Source organism: Vanellus vanellus (genome assembly GCF_965231255.1).
Source record: "Vanellus vanellus genome assembly, chromosome: 1".
Lineage (NCBI taxonomy): Eukaryota > Metazoa > Chordata > Aves > Charadriiformes > Charadriidae > Vanellus > Vanellus vanellus.
The window spans coordinates 26,286,398-26,307,064 of NC_138905.1; the positions used below are offsets into that span (position 1 = coordinate 26,286,398).

General features: G+C 38.5%; 1 protein-coding gene across 1 annotated transcript in view; it reads right to left on the reverse strand.

The window, feature by feature from the left end:
• CPED1 (cadherin like and PC-esterase domain containing 1) overlaps window positions 1–20,667 on the reverse strand; it is a 153,715-nt gene that overhangs the window by 66,518 nt on the left and 66,530 nt on the right. Inside the window, exons 10-17 of the mRNA XM_082498842.1 lie at window positions 19,859–20,026; window positions 18,760–18,864; window positions 17,690–17,859; window positions 15,877–15,936; window positions 15,156–15,223; window positions 14,775–14,819; window positions 12,692–12,878; window positions 9,651–9,819 (exon numbers count right to left, since the gene is read on the reverse strand). Of these exons, the coding sequence (XP_082354968.1) occupies window positions 9,651–9,819; window positions 12,692–12,878; window positions 14,775–14,819; window positions 15,156–15,223; window positions 15,877–15,936; window positions 17,690–17,859; window positions 18,760–18,864; window positions 19,859–20,026 (972 nt within the window). The remainder of the gene's footprint in view (window positions 1–9,650; window positions 9,820–12,691; window positions 12,879–14,774; window positions 14,820–15,155; window positions 15,224–15,876; window positions 15,937–17,689; window positions 17,860–18,759; window positions 18,865–19,858; window positions 20,027–20,667) is intronic.

Genomic DNA, 20,667 nt, shown 5'->3' on the forward strand with positions numbered 1-20,667 from the left:
TATTGTCGTGTCAGCAATTTAACAAATGCCACCATTCACAAAAAAAAATGTAACTGAGGCACCACAGAGCCCTGGTGTGCCACACAAAGCTACTGAAGTTTAACCTTGTAACAATAATTTGCTTCAGTACAAACTGCAATGACCATTTATAAAAAAAAAAAACAAAAAAAACCAAAAAAACAGATGCATGCACAACATATATTTTGCAAATACTTTGCTCATATGCATGTACCGATCTGTCTGCAACTGATAAAATGACAGTCTGATCATCTGACCATGATTGTAACACTTTGTGTGCTGTCATGCAGTGTAAGTTATTTCTAATTAATGAACCTTCTCTCCATGAATCAGACATGGACAGAATGCAAACACTGACACAGCTATTTACCCAAAACACAAGCTAAATATTTTAACGAGGCTTCAGAAACTTTGGATGACCTTTTCTCCCTCCCCACCCCATTCTATTATTGTACTTTTAAAGGTGTCATTGCACTTCCTGGAGCTCCTAAAGGAGAACTGCTTAACTCATACTTTGCAGTTCTCATACTTATATGGCTCATCCAAAGACTTGTAAGGTTTTACACTTTACTGGGCAGTTAATTCTTATATCCTGATATTGCGTAGTTAGAAATGGAAGCATGGAAAAATTATGGGCTACATTCTGACTCCCTAATTAAGCACAGTTAATGTAGGCAATGCAAAGCCTGCAAGCAAGAGCTTGGCCCACCATGGTGATTGAGACAGCTAAAGCTAGGTTCCCTGTGGAATCAAGGAAAAAAAACAGCTGTTAGAGGATGACTGAGAGTCCCCAAGTACATCATCTGTTCCTTTCCAGGGATCTCAGGTGACTTCACGAGGCGATATCATTAGTACAGCGCACAGGGTACGTCCCAAGAGCACCCAGGCAGGGTGGCATGCCAGGAGCTGCCTCTGCCTGCCCTGGGTCTGGCTCCAGTGGTGCCCTCCTGTAGGCAGGGACAGGCAGAAGGGAGCAACCTTTCTGTGGTTAGTCAGGCTGGGTCAGGATCCCCCCTCCAAGCACTCAACCTCTAGGCTGGCCTCAGGCTGAGGCGATTCGAGCACCGTGGCTCCCTCTTTTGCCTCCATCCATCATGTTGTACCTCTCCTGCCCAAGCTGAGCCACAGTGGAGAAACGCATGGAGGAATCACTGTGGAGGGCAGGGAGAGGAAACAAGAATAAGCACAAAAGAGTCTGTGCTACGTGGAGTCTTCTGCAGAAGTTACTACTACCAGTTCTCTAGCAAAATGTAATTGATTCCAGTGGTGTGACTGGGCCTGTATTATATTGAAATCAACCAAAATAAGAGCAAAAACAGGAGCGTAAGCAAAAATCTATTATAAATATGTGGGATGATTGCCTGACAACTCAGCGCAAACGAAACCCACATAGCTAACAAGAATTATATAAAAACAGCTTTTCTGATAAGCTTTTCCAGAGAACAGTGTTCTCCCAGGAACTGAATTGCTTACCCAGTGTTTACTGTTGTCTGTCTCCTTTCACAGCCACCCACAACGGTTCACTGCTATTATTTAAAAAGACATTTCAATCCTGTGGTTAAAGGCAAGGAATCAGAAAACCCTGGGTCTAGTCCAGTCTGTACTAGCAGTCCTTGATGGGCTCAGAGATAGCACTGTGTCTATAGAATCTGCATCCCCAGCACCGTATCTGTCTCGGCATCTCCCCATCCTGCAGCACCCTAGGGACCAGGTATTGCAAGGCATCTGTCAGGCTGAAACGCCCAATTATATACCCCACCAGCACCAGCAGGATTTTGGTCACCAGTTGCAATGACACAGGTCATAATTTGACTCCCTAATATTTTTAGTCATGCACTTATGAGTTTCTGCTTGGCTAGTTGCTGGGCAGATCTTCATCTTCTGTATCTTTAATGTGTCATGCACACCCACGGGATGATATCAGTAATTGTATGAAGGAGGAGAACAGTCTGAACACACAAAAAAATGGAATTGCTCTGCCAGGTCATTGAGGTTTATCTTCTATGGTTTTGCTCCTCACATAATGATATACTAATGACACTTTTCTGTGGCAGCATAATAGCAAAATAACCGTTCAAGTCAGGAGTCACCTAACAGTGTGTAGGATGGTGGGATGTTCCTGGTAAGACTGTGCTAAACTGGAAACACACAGAAGAGGGAAAGGAAGGTGAGGAGGTACTAAATTCTCCGCTGCTGAGGTAGGAGGTGCTACAAAAAACACTAGCTGGTGTCATTAAATTCAGTTGTGATGAAGAGTGATATCATTCTTGATTTAAGTTCTTAACTACAAGAGTGCTGCCCAAGGAAAGGGAGCATAGGAAAAAAGAAGGCTGAAAGCTGCCTAAAAAATTCTACCTCTTCAGGGGCTAATTATTGTAGCAACCTAATACTTCCTCTGGCTAATGATCATAAATAAAATTAGTTAGTTGGGTAGTCATCTCAGTCATTATTGGCTTAAAATTGTTGAATCACTCAATCAGCATTCACATGGATTGTCTTAAAGCACTGGTGGCAAGTTATCCATCAGTGATTTGTGTAACACACTATTTCCCATGCACAATGCATCATAATAATGACAAATGTAGCCGCTGCATGGAAACATCCGCTCTTTTCAGTCTCTGCCTGATGCTTCTGGAGACTTTTCCTCCAGAATATCTGGTATTAATCTTGTATCACATGTTAAACAGGAAACTTAGTTATATAGCGAAGACTAAGCACAACTAATATAAAATCAGGAGTGTAAGCAGAATGCAGTAAACTGGAATACTATACACTTTTCTTCACGCAGCTGGACCCAACATGGACTCAAGCCTCAAAGTTTGGACTCTGTAATGTGGCATTCCCAAAATGCTGGATAGTATGATGATGGTCTTAGTCTGGCACAGCCTACTGGGGATGCAGGATGAAATTGTAAAGCAAATTTTCATTCCATGCTTAGAGAGAGACACCTAAGTAGAAGCACAGCCAAACCCATTCTTTTGCTGGTTCTTCTCACCTTATGCCTTAGTTGTGCCCATTTTCTCTCTATGGCCTGTTCAGAGCTCAGCAGATGCCTGACAGGGAACAGTGATTGTGAGAACCCATGGTTACCAGATGATAGTGTAGATTATGTATCAACTGTATTATGTTTCAAATGTGTAGGTGAAAGAAGTGAGTGTTTGAATTCTAGAGAAAACCCAGAGCGTTACATTAGTTCCCCCAAAGGACAAATGTGCACTCTGTTGAGCTTTTGAGACTTTTCCTTAAGGCAGCAGGTACTGGCTGCTGATCAAGATACCAGCCTAGCAGCCACATTTCTGATGCCGAGATCCAAAAGGAGTTCAGCACAGAACAGCATAAATGTAAAGATCCATCACAATGGTTAATTGTTCCTCTGACTCGTCTACAAAGCAATGCTTTAAATCATCACAAAAGTCTTTGTTATAATTAAGAAAACATGGCAAGCCTTCTCTCCCCAATGGTGTAGATGTTGACAGAGCCAGAATATGCTGACTCTACAAAACATTTTGTTCTGAGACACACATAGAAATTAACCCTCTACTTGCAAGTTAGCTCAGTGTATTTATTATTTACACTTCTACCTTCTAAATCTTCATAAATATTTTTTTAGAAGCACCAGGTTGTGTAATTAGATTTAAGTGCTTGTTCACTTCATACTTACAGTGAATGGTGATTATACGTCCCTTGAACTTTAAATATTTTAAAACCCCTCCAAATACTTTTTAGGTTTTCCTGAGCTGCTGTTTGAGCATGAATGTTTAGGAAAATTACTAACAATTTTAGCAGTTTTATGCAAGTGAATTCCCTTACTAACATTGCCTGGCATATATAATGAAAGAGAATTTAGCCATATGTTTCTGTCAGGACAGGTACTCCATCAGTGTAATTTGGAATTGCTCCCCGGAAATTAATTGAACCATGTTGACATACAGCAGTTGAAGATATAAGCCCTCACTTTTCTTTGTATGGCAATCTGTCTGTACTAGGTCTCTAATCATTTTGTGACTTTCATCTGAAATGCCTCCTATTTAACTGTACTCAGTTCGCTATATATTTGCTCTTCAAGGTTATGTGAATGCTGCTTTGTCTTTCCTGGTGAATGGGTTGCAGGGACACAAAACTTTATTTAATAGATTAATAGCAATGCAAATGTACTTCTAGCATTTTGTGTGTTTTCACCCATAAATCACTTCTGTAATTTCTAAGCATGAAGCTCTTGCTCATTTAAAACCAGGTCTCTGTTTTTTTTCTGCACAGCTGTAACTATTCACTTGCAAGAGCTTTAAACCAGTCTCCATGTGAATTTCTTTCATGAAGAAAGCAAAAGCTGCCTTGAGCAGCACCCACTACCACTCTTCCGTGCCCAACCGCTCACTCCTGCTCCTGCACCTACCCCTTCCCTTGTGTCCACATAGAGAGATTGAGAACCTTGTCCTAGAAACTAGTCCATTTAAAAAAAAAAATAATAATCTCCCATCTGGTTCATGAGTAGCTGCATATAGGGAAAGGGATGCTTAAATTGGCATTGCTCCTGGAAAAAATGACTGTCATACTATGCTCTCACCAGTGTTTCTGAAGAAAATTTAGAGTATAGGCTTGAGTATTTCAGATCTAATAATGAGTGGGCTTTTTGCTTGTCCCAGCCACTCTCTCCTCGAAAACACAGCTAGCATTCTGGACTGCACAATAGCTAAAATCTCTAATTTAGCAGCTATGCCAACATAATTTTTGAACTTTAATCTATTTTCATCAAATAACCCTCTTTGAATCAAAATATCTTCTTTTGAAGAACAAATATGCTTTTCTTTATATTTTTGTTCATAATCAGAAAGCTTTTAAAAAACAGAAAAAGAAAAAAAATGGTCTCAAACTATCGTTTTTTTAAGTTTGGTGCCTTTTTTTTGTTGTTTTCTGAAAAATTCAAAATCACTGAAAAAAAATCTCACCCACTCTAGATCTGAGAAGACTAAAGAATGCAATGCACGATTGCCCCTATAATGGGTATTCCTTTATTTTAAGCTAACTTTGCAAACAAGATAGTCTGGTTGCTGATACAATGAGGCTGTATATTCAGTTCCAGAGATGCACTTTCTGTGTATTTGCAAGCAAGACACTCAAACCCAGAACTGCCAAGAAGGTTGGCAACTGCTACAACAAGCGCTGCCAAACCTAGGAGTCTGCACATGGCACCCACAATGTCCTACGGATAGATGAGATGGGAGGTTTGTAATGGGGTCACTCTGAATCTAATGCAGCTCATGGGAAATATGGAAGAGACTAACGTGCTTCAAACTTATCCTAATGTGCTTTAAGCCTATCCTACTACAGGACAAGTTCTTTGTTTCTCTCCTAAGCTTTTTTGGTTTTGTTTTTATTTAATATTTGCAAGGTTCTTTGAAATCTTTGCATGAAAGCACTAGGCAAATTCATGTTTCTATAACTGACAGTTTTTACTTGTACTGTCTGGTATGACAAGCATTGTAACTGCAATAGCACACAGTTTAAAATGAAGTGAAAACAATTTTCCTTGGGAAATTTATAACTTGAGCTCAAAAAAATACAAGTATTCTCATATCTTATATAACAAGAAAATGAAATTACTTTTTTTTTTTTTTTGAGGCTGCTTCCTTTCTAAAGGATTTTCTAATCTCTACCCCTCAAAGACTATAGTAAAGTTAAATATAGATATTATATTGGGCCTAGGTCTTAATTGCTGAAACAATCATCAATGGAAGTTTAGTAGGCAGAAAGAGAAATCAGCACCTTGTTGCTGGCATCTTGTTGCCAGCTGCATTGCAGCCATTTGGTGTTACACAGTCTGCAGTGCTATACCAGTATCTCATTATCAGCTCTGTTGGACTTCTTAGGCTATATGGACTCTAGGAAATTAATATGATAAAAGGATTTATAAAAATATAAGAGATAATAGTACTTAAGAATAATCAGGAAAGTTTTTAAAGCTGTTCTCCAGTAAGTCCATTCTCTCAGACCTGAGAAAGCTGTAGGACAGCCAGAGCATCAGCCCACTGCACTGCATTGATTTTGGAAAGTACTTTTTCACATTTGTGCAAATACACAGACAAAGAGAATGATACATGCTATGGCTATAAAATATAATTTTAATTATCCATTACCCACAATGCAAATGCAAAACCAAATAAACAACTGTATTACTAAAATGCAAAAAAAAAAAAACCCAACCAAACAACAAACCAACAAAAAACCTGAAACATGTGGCAGAAGGACACTATAGGTACAAAAGTTCACAGTGTCAAACAAGGTTCCCTAAATGCATCACCAGTTACTTTCCATGATTGCAACTAGGCAAAGATTAACAATCAAAGAGGTAGCATCCACACATTTCAAGTCAGGCATAGATAAATTTGTTTGAGTTTTAAAGATAATGGGCAGTGCAAGAATGAAGAAAATATTTTGTCCTTTATGACAGTGGGTATGTAGTCTAGGATCTTTCACTTGAGGGTAATGCTGATACCCCTATCTTAAGAGCTCACTGTTTTTTGCTGCTTGCTTTGTATTCTGCCTATCTTGGTATCACAGCTTCACAGGTGATAATGAAATGGCACTGCTTCTCTCAAGGACACTTAATTTGAATATTGTCAATAATTGCACAAAATTAAGTTAAAGCACAAACCAATAACCTCTCCATTTGCAATGCAAGCAATACTGTCAGAATGCAGAACACACAACTAAAGGCAATCAAAGGTGCTAAATGTGCCATGATGATGTCACAATTTATGCCCTACAAATTTGATTTTAATGAGGATATTATAGCTGCTATCAAAAAGTAGAGAAGGCAATATTTTTCCTCTTTTAGGGGCTGCAAGGCTTGGAGCCACACACTTCTTAACTCAATAGCCTTGAAATTAATCCAGGATTATTCAACTGCATGAAAATTGTTGGAAGACTGGAAACAACATCCTGCACTCTGTCTTTTTATTGTAACCTTCCTTATAGTATCATCTTGCAGTGAAACCTGAATATCCTAATGGGATTAAACATAAAAGAAAGTCAGGAAAAAAGTTGCTGGATTAGAATTTTAACTGAAGCCTTCTGTGAGAAAGACCACACCACTGTCAGTGACCTTTCTCTCCCCATGTGTGATCCCAGTTGTGCCTAGTCAACTGTCCAAAGGAGACTCCATCAGTTCACGCTGTATTTATCCTTTTGCTCCCAAAACAGGTGTCTTGTTACTAAGAGAACAAACATTCGTGCCATTGATCAGGGTGTATTAACCCGCCCTGCAAGAGCACGTAATGTTCTCTGGTATGAAAAACAGAATGTAATGATACTATTTAAGACCTGAGTTTTGTATTGATAAAAAGCATCACTCTATGCAAAAAGCAATAAATTCTGTTCTAGCAAACAGGGAAAAGGGAAAAAAAATGAAGGCTTTTGAGTGTTGTAAAATGCCATTTCTGTCTCCAGCTCCAGCCTCCATTTGTTTTTAATTGCACTCAGTGATAAGTTTGCCTCTAACACATCTAAAAATAATGTTGTTTTTGAATCTCATACTCTGTCTTCACAGCCCTTATTAGATACCACAAGAATGCTTTTCATCTCATTTTTACTCTAAACTCCTGAAGTCCTCCCTAGGTCTGAACAATCATATTAATTAGAGAGCAGTTATTCACAGATGAGCAGAAAACCAAGCTCAATCAAAAGAAACTTCTAAAACACTTTTCACTTTTATCATTCTAGATCTCTTTGCCTTCACAGTGCTTCAAAGATTCATACTCGGTCTTATAAATGCTATCATAAAACATTAATAACAGTGTACACTGTAGTGTGGGAGGATGTGTATGAGGTTGAATTCCTGTTCTTACACCCAGATACATGCCCCAAATTGGGCAACAAGGGGAGCTTTCCTCACGTCTTTCCAGCCAGTATGTTCTCCTTGTAATGTAACTCCAGGTCAACCTGTTGCCACTCTCTTTTTCATACTAATTCACACCTAAGGTGTCAGGCAAATCACTGTACGCCCGAACTGAAATCTTAGGTATTATATGGTTTTATTCTTATTTGTTTTACTGTAGCAACTACTAGATCTAGTGCTGAGCCAGTACAAAGAGCAAGAAGATGGTCCCTGACCTTTTGAGCTTGTAAGATAAGTGTAAGAGAAGAGACAAAGAACAGGTAGAGGGCCAGACAGCACCATAATCAGGTATTCAGATCAGCAGTCAGTAGGCTATGACTACTACATGCATTTTCTCTGACAGTTCTGATTTGCAGATTGAGATAATTATTGTCAACATAAAATTTGCTATCAACATTTATAATCTCTTTGGCTCCCGTTTTAAGCTCCAGTGCTTATTTCTCCACAAGAAAAAAAAAAAATCCCTCTTGATCTGTCCCATCATATAAAATGTTCTGCCTTCTCCCACCCTGGTCTCCCAACCTCCCAAAGTATAGCCAAGTATAGAAAGAAACTGGAGAAGGGAAATAAATTTTACAAAAAGGATATATTGATATATAAAGATCATCATAAAGATAAATAAAGATAGGATTAGATATTTGAGATGAGCATGGATGAAAATTTCAGCACTATGTTTTTGAAAATGCTGCTTCCTGGTTCCAGAATTAATTGTGATGAAATACATTCCTCCAGGATGCTCTAATATTTAGAATGAACCCACCACACCTTTTAATATGCCTAAAATTCCACAGACAAAAGCACTGCCCTTGATTATGATTTACCATGTCACTTCCCTCTTTGAATGGACTGGCTTATCTTTGCCCACCATGCCAAGTACCAACGTTTAGTCCTCAGACTTTGGAATCCAAACAGCTTTGCTCCATCCTGGGTCCTAGGTTTTCTATCTTACAAAGAATATCTTTGTCATCATAGTTTCACTAACTTCATTGTTCCTTTCTTTCATTATCTTTCTTTCAATTTTGTGTCTAATTTAGCCCGAGCTCCTATCCCCCAGCCCCTTTCTAGCCCTATTGGACAGACTCTCACCCTTTTTTTCATTCAAGAGACCCACTGCTTCCTGAGGATTGTTATTTGTTAGGAGTAAGTTTTTTGCATTCCCAAACTTATATGCAGATAAATGCCATGTAAGGAACAATCATCCCTTCCTTTGGAATCATCAGTGTTTTTTTTTTCCATTCTGTTTGTTGGTCTTCTAGAATTAACACTTTTAATTCATAAATTATCTAGCAGCACTTGCCTTGAACATTAATAGACACACCATCATCATAACTATCTTTCCTGGTCAAAGGTTTACCATGTTTCCAATGTCATAGATAGATAGTTATGAAAACTGCGGTCTGCCCACTGTGCAGTACCAAGGGACTGTTTTCTCACAAGCAAACAACAGCTCTCTGATGGGTAAGGTTTTGGCTGACCAAAGTAAGGATTAGTTAACCAGGAGTTCTCAAATACATGGTAACTGTAACAGGTACTTAGGCTGGATTTACTTTTTATATCCAAAATGTTGTGTAAATGCTGTATTTCATACAATTATAGCATTTAGAATTCGGATTCTAATCTCACCAAAACTGACCCTACACCAGCTGTGGCCCATGTATGCTAATTTATACCACTGGATGAACAGAAACCAGTTAAATTCACTATTACTTTGTATAGCAAAAGAATATAGAGACAATACCTGCACAAACCCACACATCATATAGTCATCAAACAAAGGCAGACTAGGGCGGTCCTCTCGATAAATTGTGATTTTGTAGCTGCTCACAACCTGAGGGCTGGGCTGCGAATCATCTGTTACAAGAACAATGACTTTGTTCAATCCAAGGCCAAGGGGGTAGTTAGCAATGCTGCAAGGCAAAACAGGAAAGAAGTGGAATAAATGCTAAAGAAACAAAGATTTACTCTGCTTTATCTATGGCAGCTAAACTGTGCTTGCTCCTTGAGTCTTCTATTCCTAATGTTTTCTTTCTTGTACAAAATACATGTAAAAAAACAGTGTAAAATAAGATTTGTAACAATTTACAATTCTTTCAGAAAGACAAAATACTGACAGTGAAACTTAGTGAAACAGGCTTCAGTGACACTGGCAACAATTCTGACATGAAACCTGTGAATGAAGCCACTAGGGACAATAATTCCTGGCACATCCACGTTTGTGGTGAATTCAGCAGGGAGACAAACAAGATCAGAGGTGTCAGCTAGCCATTTAAATTGTTCACTAGCCAAATGTGATGGAGTCCCAGACAAACTGCTCAGAGTGACAGACAAATGCAAAGCTGGCCTGTGCTCTTCTTCCCTGGGCAGGAAAATGAGAAATGCTGAAAGACACAGAACCTGCACATCCAGGGCTTTTCCTCTTCAGTGTAAAGGTTATATTGCTATTCTGTTTTCCTTTTACATGGAAGAAATCTCTTGGTTTTCACATGTCTCTGTGCTGACAGCAAAGGTGGTTAATATTAAAACACTAAAAAGGTGGGTGGAAGAGTTTTATGGGAGCTTCTTTTGAAATGATAAATTAAGACTAATTTCTTACTGAAAATACAGGAAACGTATTAGGCATTAGATCACTAACAACTGTACAGACTGTCTGGTTATTAGCAGACATGCTAGGTCAAAGCATCTGTTTCATAGTCAGTCAAGAGATGGTGTGTTGCATAGGCACTTCATGCCATGAAGCAAAGCTAGCTCTGTAATGGTTAAGGATTCTTCTTCCCAAGCAAATCTTCCTCCCTGCTCTCCCTTTTATCCACTCACTAATGGCTAGTATGTAAATAGGCCAACTCTCTGGTTCTGAGGTACCTGACCCAGATACATAAACAATTTTTGTCCCTCCCAACATCCAAAAACAAGTCATGCCCAAAATGCCTATTGGGATTGCCGCTGGCACATGCTGCTGTCTGTGAGAGACCTGGTTGGGAAAGCCAAAACCGTGCCAGGGATCACAGTAGCAATTAAACATCATGGATGATTATGGGTCAGTGCTCAAACCTGATGTTTAATGATGATTTTGCTCTCTTTCCTATCCTCCAGCTTTATACTTCTTTGAAAGATCAGATAAACTGGGACTCTTGCTGATGACAAGATGACCCACTTAGTGGATGAGGGAAAGGCTGTGGATGTTGTTTACCTGGACTTTAGCAAAGCCTTTGACACCATTTCTCACAGCATTCTCCTGGAGAAACTGGCTGCTCGTGGCTTGGACGGGTGTACACTTCACTGGCTAAAAAACTGGCTGGCTGGCCATGCCCAGAGAGCGGTGGTGAATGGAGTTAAATCCAGTTGGCAGCCAGTCACAAGTGGTGTTCCCCAGGGCTCAGTAGTGGGGCTGGTTCTCTTTAATATCTTTATCAATGACCTGGACGAGGGCATTGAGTGCACCCTCAGTAAGTTTGCAGATAACACCAACTTGGGTGGGAGTGTCAATCTGCTTGAGTGTAGGAAGGCTCTACAGAGGGATCTGGACAGGCTGGATCGATGGGCTGAGGCCAATGGTATAAGGTTCAACGAGGCCAAGTGCCGGGTCTTGCAATTGGGTCACAATAACCCCATGCAATGCTGCAGGCTTGGGGAAGAGTGGCTGGAAAGCTGCCTGGTGGAAGAGGACCTGGGGGTACTGGTTTACAGCCGGCTGAATATGTGTGCCAATAGTGTCCTGGCTTAATAGTCTGGCCAGCAGGACTAGGGAAGTGATTGTCCCCCTGTACTTGGCACTGGTGAAGCCACACCTCAAATACTGTGTCCAGTTTTGGGCCCCTTGCTACAAGAAAGACATTGAGGTGCTCGAGTGTGTCCAAAGAAAAGCAACAAAGCTTGTGTCCCGAGCACAAGTCTTGTGAGGAGCAGCTCAGGGAACTGGAGTTGTTTAGTCTCTCCAGACCAAAGGAGGCTGAGGAGAGACCTCATCGCTCTCTACAACTACCTGAAAGGAGGTTGTAGTGAGGTGGGGGTCCCTCTTCTCCCAAGTAAAAAGTGATAGAAATGGCCTCAAGTTGTGCCAGGGAGGTTTAGATTGGATATTAGGAAAAATTTATCTACCGAAAGGGTTGTGAAGCATTGGAGCAAGCTGTCCAGGGAAGTGATTGAGTCATCATCCTTGGAGGTACTTAAAAGACATGGCACCTGGGGACATGGTTTAGTGGTGGACTTGGCAGTGTTAGGGTAATGGTTGGACTCGACTATCTTAAGGGTCTTTTCCAACCTAAATGATTCTATGACAACCTCTTATAATTCTGATGAAAATGGATCATTCTGAATGAGTGAACTTGAACTTATTTCTTCTTTTGATCCCTACTCTGACCCATATAAGCAGAATGCTGGCTGAGGGACCAAGCCCAGGGGGGCAGTAGCTTAGGCCACAGTGCAAAATCAAGGCTTGGATATGAAAGCTCAAATTCTTTGTGGTCTGCTGTGTGCGGTGTAATGATGGTCTGTTCCCACCCAGCTTTGATGCTGTCAGTGACTGGAGAAGCTGGGGGAGATGCTAGCAACTGTGCACTGCATAAAGCTAGGATTAATTATAGCTTGAGAACATATTACCATTCTTCAGGGCATTGACAAATAAATACAAATTGCTGAGTATTGAAGTTCCTCTAACTTTCCTGTGACTAATCTATAGGCATTCTTTGTTTTTGGAAACACAAAGAAAATCTGTAATATTCTGACATATTTCCAAAGTTAAGGATGCTTTTAGTTTTTATACGCATGTTTTGTCACTCATACCTTGGCCCTTTTTTGTCGTCAAGGTGTACTTGGCATTGACAGTTAGAGGGTTCTGCTCCTATCTTCACTGTCACCATGTCGAATGGGACTTCTGCGTAGTATTCTTTGATCTTTGGGTTAAAATGAGGATTCAAGTCCAGCTGTGGACTGGTGAAGATCTGCCTGATATGAGATAGGGTATCTTTATCTGTTCCAAGAAGGCATCAAAGAAAGAACTGTGAAATGTATGAACATTTTTAAGTAACATGCAACTTCTGGCAGATTGATAACATGTACAGCAGCAGGATTTTTAATGCCTGGTCACTCTGAGACTGATAATCCCACTGCAAGGTCTTAATGGACTTCGTATTAGCACTTGAGAGAAATTTTTAGACCCTGGAGGGATTTTAATCATTCAGTGCCAGAATGTGACTCTAGTCAGAGTCACAAAACTCAAAGTCTGAGTAAGCCTTTGAAAATGCAAGGATTAGGTCTGGGAGATCCTGTCTCCAGTTGGTTAGCTGAAATTTAAAAAAGAGTTAGGCCAAAATTCATAACCTATTTAGGTACCAGCCTGTGTACAGGGTTTATGTACATGTGTAATTGCCAATAAAAATCAAAATAGGTTAGACATACTCTTACTGTTCATAAGAACAAGTCACATGTAGGTATCTAGACCCATGGGGTCATTTGCAGTACAGCTGGAAGAATGTTATATTAAAATTCCTAAATCAACAAACTCCAGCTCCTTCCCTGTGTATGAAATCTCCACAATCAAATCCTATTTGCTCAAATGTATCCTTTATTTTGTAGTGTTTGCCAAATGACTCATGAGAATAATTATTTGCTGGCAACCCACTTATAACAAATATTTTAATCCAACCTATTTGATTCAGATTTACAGTATAATTGCACATTCAAAACTTGCTTTCCACATATATTTACTAGTATGTGTTTAAAACAGGGTACTTCAGAAAATACTCCAGCCAGGAAACTCTTACTACAATATCTGAAAAATCTTGTGGCTTAAAAAGTGGCTTAAAAGGATCGTAAAAGATGCAAACAGTTCTATGTGGGCCTTTTCTACCTCGTAATACCTGCCTTGAGAAACAAAACGGGGCAATTCAGCACTCTTTTGCATGGATTAGAATGTAAAGGAAGTTACTCCGGTGGAAGAACAGAATTTGGGCTAGGTTTATAGGGGGATAGAGGCTTATAAGTAGACACACGGAAGGTATTTTAAAAAATCCTACAGACGAGTATAAACAGTTCTCCAGATCCTGTATGCCTTACCTAGAAAGCTTATCTCACTACTAGCTTAAAAATTAGGAGGAATTTTCAAAGTAAAATGAGTTGAGGTATTTTCAAAATAAAATATCATGCAATCGGAATGGTGATGCCAGTCAGCCAGCCCAGGAGCATTTCTGGCCTCTGACTGACACAGAGGAGTTCCTGGAGGCACCATGAGATCAATAACAGAGGGGAAAGGAAGCTCAATAGGTAGAAAAGCCCTTCTGCCACAGAGCAGTTGTTTAATATTTATAAAGCGACCCCTCAGATAATGTGTCAGTGAGGAAGGCAGTAGAAAGCAGTGCCCCCACCAAAGACAAATATACTTTAAATCTTTACATATCTTTAAATATACTTTAAATATTCCTACAAGCAGATATTTTAGAAAAACTTGTAATCTCTTAAGCAGCTCTTTAAAACTCCACCATTGAGCTGAAGACTGGCCTTATACAGGGATGATTAAACTCCATACAAGTTTAAAGGTTATTCCACAAGAACAAATGTATGCTAAAGTTCTTGGAAACAAGGGGCGAAAGTCTATTGAAGTGTGGCAAGGGATCAATGACTGCTGAAATACTCACATTAATATGCACACGTAGCAATGTTTAACTTTGTGCTTGAGGCTTATTGAACATAATAGCCCAATTATTGAATGATTCATAAACATTCTTGCTACTTAAATATCCTTTTTTTTTTTTAACATAACATCCTGCAGGCACTCCATTCACTGAATGGTTATGCAGAAAAACACAAGAAATTTGTTCAAGTAACCACTCTTCTTCCCCCTTAGTGGTCTAGAAAGACCTTGACTTACCATAACTGCATTGTCTTTCTTTAGTCTTACTGGAATAATTCAATGCTGAAAGAAAAACAGAAACAATTAATAATTTTCTGCTCTAAGCCTGATTCACAATGCTCTAGAAGAAGTAACTCTCACTGTGTTAATTATAAAAAATGCAGTGTACTTTTATTCTTTTCAGTGTGAGATAGATCTTTGCTTTAGGCTCATGAATACTGCTCATGAGCTCAGCAGAACAACTTACACAGATAAGGAAGAAATTGGTCTTTTATATATAGTAAGCCAAGACCTTCCGGCTGGAATGCGAAACAATGTAATCTAAATCATACATGTTATCAGAAGTAGTACAAATAGAAAAAACATACTTTATATAAAGACCTTACTCTGATCCCTTACCTTCATGATTCTTCCTGAAGTTAGAAGGAACGTTCTGCTTAGGACTTGCATTTTCTTGAAAAGAATTCCTGTCAATTCAATAGCAGACATATTTCTACATGAATGGAAGGAAGAGAAACCATGGAACATTTTTCAAAAATTTCTATACAGCAACCCAGGGCACACGGTATTTTAATATTCTGCATGGAAAGATGAACCTTCTGGATTCATGCTCCCAGCATTAGCAATATTAGCAATATTACCTGAATGAACATGACAGAAAACACATGTTCCATAATAAATGGTAGCACAAAACATAAAAAAGAAAACCAGAAATAAATTTCAAAACATAGTTTTTTTCCTTTTCTGGGAAAAGGAAACACTTTTCCAAATGTATAAATTTATTTCATAAAAGTATTTGCAACTTTATTGACCTGCTTAGGCTTTTGTCGTATGCAGATACAGAAGGGTTAGCTTTTCTCACTAATCTGATTCTCCCATGCTAATCTGCTGTCTGGACACAGACAAACATATTTGCCACTGTACTTCATAGCCCCTATTCTCAAAGACAGTAATGATGCACCTCTTAGTCATATCACAAAATGAAACTGCATAGAGTTGAAAAACAGTGCACAGATAAAGCAGAAAATGGATTTCAGTGCACGTTAGATAGTACCACTCCATCACTTTCAAAGAACTTTGTCAGATGTTGTACCAATACATCTGAGATGGTCATTCTCTCCTAGGCTGTAACCATTTTATTGTATTTTGAGATGAGTTCCTAGAGTTCTTCTTGCTTCTCCTGTGGAAGGAATTCAGAGTTCACTAATACCATTTAAGGTTTCAATACTAGTCATGTAGATGAAATGGCTTAAGACCAGGAAACTTCTTTAAATCCTGTCTCCATCCTATGGATTCATGATCAGTGAACAGAATTAACTGTACAAGACTTTAGTCAGAAGTCATTATTTTTCCCGTAAGTATCTTGTTCGGTCGCACTGCATACCTGAGTTATTTGGGGAATAAGCTCTACTAAGCTCTTTCTTCCTTGCAATTAAGTATAATTACATGCATATCTGACACATGCATCACCATCAATGATTTAGCAATGTCAAAACACATGTTTTTTTATACAGTGAAAGAACAGAATGGTGTTATTAGCTTAGCCATTGCAGAAAAATACAGTGCAAAGAAGCAGACTGGCCTATGCCCTGGAGAAAGGTCATGGTACTTCTACATATCTATACACATACAATAATGTTCAGCTTGAAGAAAAAAAAGAGGCTAAGGGGCTTGCTCAAAGTGAGTGAGTGGCACAGCTTAGATTAGAACAGAAAGCTTCTAAAGGTTGGTATGCTTTGATATGCAAACCTAAATATTTTGGCAAAAGGGCAAGGGCTTACACATGAATGCAAGCAGCTGCATCTTTGAGTTACTTTTCATGGAGTGGCCGGCAGGAACAACAATAAGGCTTAGCACATTCATGGAACTGTGTATTTTCAAAACACTAACAAACAGTTACCTAGCATGGTGGTAAAGTATAAGCTCGCTTTATAGCTAACCAAACAAAGATACAGCTGACTATTGACTTGCTGAAAGCCACGCCCAATTAAACGAGGAACAAAATTAACACCTTATATAGTCACTTGGCATTCTCCGAGCAAAAATGTACAAAATAGTGTCATTCACACATTTAACTTGAGACTCAGTGGAATGGAGAACACGCATTGTTTGATGTAGCTCTGTTCCCAAACCTTTCTTTGCAGAATCATATATGCCTGTAGTCTGTAAAGAAGTATGGCATACATGTGTATGAAACGTCATTAGCCAAGAGATTATGAGCACGGAAAACATGTTTTTACATATTTTATACTAAACACAGAGTATAACACAACTTTTCTCCTTCCCTCCATTCTGTCCCTTCTTTCCTTCCTTTCTCCCTCGCTTATTATGAAAGTTAAAATTTCTTGCCAGAAGCTCAATGGTTCTAACCTTGTCACTACACTATTTTCCCAGCTTTTCAAAAAGAGTTAAAATGAGGTTCTCAGAGTATTATGCTCTTTGACCTGTCTCTTGTTGGACAGAAAATTTAGAGCCACTCAATATTATTAGTTCCTTTTGGAAAAATCTTCACCTGAAATTCTGTATTTTCTTTACAGTTTTGCTTTTAATTGGTGAATAAATTAAAAGACAGTCTTAACCCTGGTAAGCACTCCTAATTTTGAGTTTACAGTTGTTCAGAAACAACCTACCTAATTTACTTCATATTTATTAGAAAAAAATTTATTGTAGCTCCAATTAACTTTTTAAGCCAGAGTCCTCTGCATTAGAAAGAGAAGCAAAGGGACAAAACTGTCCTCTGTAGAAACCTACCTACATGTCTAATGGCAGAATGACTGACAGTGCTCCATGATGAGATGATGGACCTTCATCTCAAGTGTTATAAGTCCACCTACATCTACTGAAGGATTAAGCTTTATGATCCTCACTGGAGCTACTGCAATTAATATCATTTAAGAAACTACCCTCAACATACCATATAATAGCTATCTTACCATTCTGAAAGATTTATATGTGCCTCTTTAGTCATGAACTGGAATTGTTGAAGTAAACTGGAAAGCAACCAATGCGTAGTCAGGACTGAACCAAGCCGCTTCATCGGGTCTACCATGTGATAAAGATCACGCAGTAAAGTTTGAATCTTGGGTGCAGCAGAAGGGAAAAGCTGAGAAGAGAGACACTGATTAGAGACTACACATTATAATATTTGTAAAATACAAAGAAGTTTGAAATGATCAGAAGACAGTGTATATGCCATACAGATGGAGATATATTAATGCTCTCTCCCACATGTGCAGAAAATGACTACCTTGCCCAGCCTTGCAAATCAGGATTACTAGTACTGACATGGAAGGCTAACTCCCTTGCCTCTGATTTGACTTCCGGATCTATTCAACTCAATCCCTCTTCAGAAAGCCTCGTCAGTCTCCAACCCCCATAACTCATCCACGAGGTCCAGAAGAAATCCTGATATGCAGACTTTCTGAATAACAGATCCAGTTGCAGATCTTTTTTCTCGTCATTTCCCTCATTAACTTCCATGTCTATTCACAGACACTGACTGTTATTTCTCCATCTCTATTCTTCTCCAGAAATGAACTCACCTGAAGTGTGAAGAAGATGACATATTACATATTCCACCTGCTTTTTTTGCCACTTTGTCATCTATATCTATTCTCTGGTTGTAATCTGAATGTTGTACTGTCTCCAGTTCTTCCATTCACACCTGCTTTGTTTCATTATCATTCTATTTTCTTACTAACTCATTAGTTGTATATATAATTTTCCTCCTTTTCCTTTCATTTTATTTTCTGGTCTGTTTCTGCTTTAGCTGTCCTTTTCAATGAATTCTCAACTCAAATTATCTGTTTTATTTCTTTATCTCTTTTAATTTAAATTCCAAAAATCCTTCAAAACAAAATCAACATAAACTCTGCCTCCCTGCTTCCCTGTCCTTCCAGCCTGATACACATGCCAGAGACAGAAAAGGACGGTAACAAAGGAGAAATGTTAAGAGATTTACAGCAAATATGTATCCAATACAACAAACCCCTGTTATTTTTACCAGCTCAAATTGTCCAAGACTCTTCAGCTCCTTTATGAAAGTAATCATTGCATTTATCTCTTCTAAAGACAAACATTGCTCATCTTCTCTGTGGTAAGTTCCACCCTGTGAAGGAAAGGGCAGCATATTCTGGTGAAATCACATGGAAAGCCGTGTGCTTTCATTAGACCCCAATCCCTTTGGTGATCAAAGCAACAAGTTACAACAGCTCTCAACGTGCCCTAACCTCATCCAAAGTCATGTCAAGCCAGCTCCTTGATAGCTCTTCCCATTTCTCAGTCCAGAATAAAGTAGACTGTGCATTAGCTTTGTGTAGAAAAGTACCCATGGGGAGAGACTGCATAAAGCATAGACAATGCCGTAGACGGTTTGAAAAGAGGCCTGGTCTTCTACGGAACACAGACGTAGGTAATCGTATTGTACTTGTGCATATGTCTGCGGCTTCCTACTCTATCCTGTCATAAATTTAGAACCCATGACTCTGTTTTAGTCACACCTGTCTGAGAGGCAGAAGTCACATGGATAATTTAGTCCCTGTAAGTCTTGCAAGCAGGGGGCTCCTCAGAAATGCACCCCTAGAAGTGCCCGGACTGAGAGAAATACTGCTACAGGAGATCCCAGCTTGTCAGAAATAGTTTTTACTAGTGATGCAAACTTAATGCAGATCCTATAAATGTAAAAAATTGTAACTGGATCTCTCATTCAGAATAAGACACAAAGTTGGAGGAAACAAAATTTAATTCTGATGCTCATGAATCTACTTGTCTGAGTTAATTCTAGGTTTACAAAAACACACAAGCCTTTATATTAAAAAAGAATGCATTTAAAAAAATGGTGGGGAAATTACTTTGTTGAAGTGTAAAGATATATCTTTAAAGAACTGTACTCTCGGGAATGACAAAATTTGGGAGTGGTATTTTTATAAAAGAAAATTAAATTGTTGAATATAATTACAGTTTTATTCCCATAATTCAGTAACAGTTTTGATTAAACAAATCCTTGATTTTATAAGTTGGCACCAACAATTTCAGAAAGACATACAATCTAGAATGAAATATTTTCAAATAGTTAATAATAAGAAAAAGGTGGAATGAACTACCTTGCTTACTGCTGATCCATATATTTTTTGTAATGCTTCTATGAAATTGGATGTTGAAGATTCATTAGACAAGAGAAATTTAAAAGTATCTTCAAAAAGAAATTCTTTGAAAGTTTGGTCCTGAATATTTGATTCATCATCATCTTGGAAGTCAAAGTTTTCATGCACCTTTTGGAAAACAATGTAAGAATTTATAGTTTGAATATCAAGTCCAGTCTTCTTATAACCATATATACCAAACTGGAACTATTTATAAAACAAAAATTGTAATAAAACTAATAAAACAGACAGGATTATAATATAACAAATGCTGTACCACATTTTCTGTCAGAACTACACACCACAATGTTTGGTGACCTCCAGTGGACAGAGTACAATATTGCATTCTCATGTGAGAGCTTTTTTCCCATGCGTTTGATTTGAAATTTTATTAAAATAATAATATGTCAGCTTATATGTTAACATAACTCTTGCAAAACTCAGGTATTTAGGAGTTACTTCAAATGAAAGTATAAGTTTTACAATATAGAAACACAATGAATAAAATCATGTTTATAAAATATGAATAAATTAGTATTTTAGCATAAACACAGGTATAACTTCAAGCTGCACGGGGTGTGTGCATACGACGGTTTCCAAGGGATACTATTCAAAGTCAAATGTAATTATCAACTGTTATTTTTTAGAGTAATTTGTATTTTCATAACAAACTATTAAACCTACTGATTTACTGCACATTCATGGGTTATGGCTGATGTATAGACTACTACACAGGCAGGTAAACATTATGTTTAGTTTTTTAAGCAAAT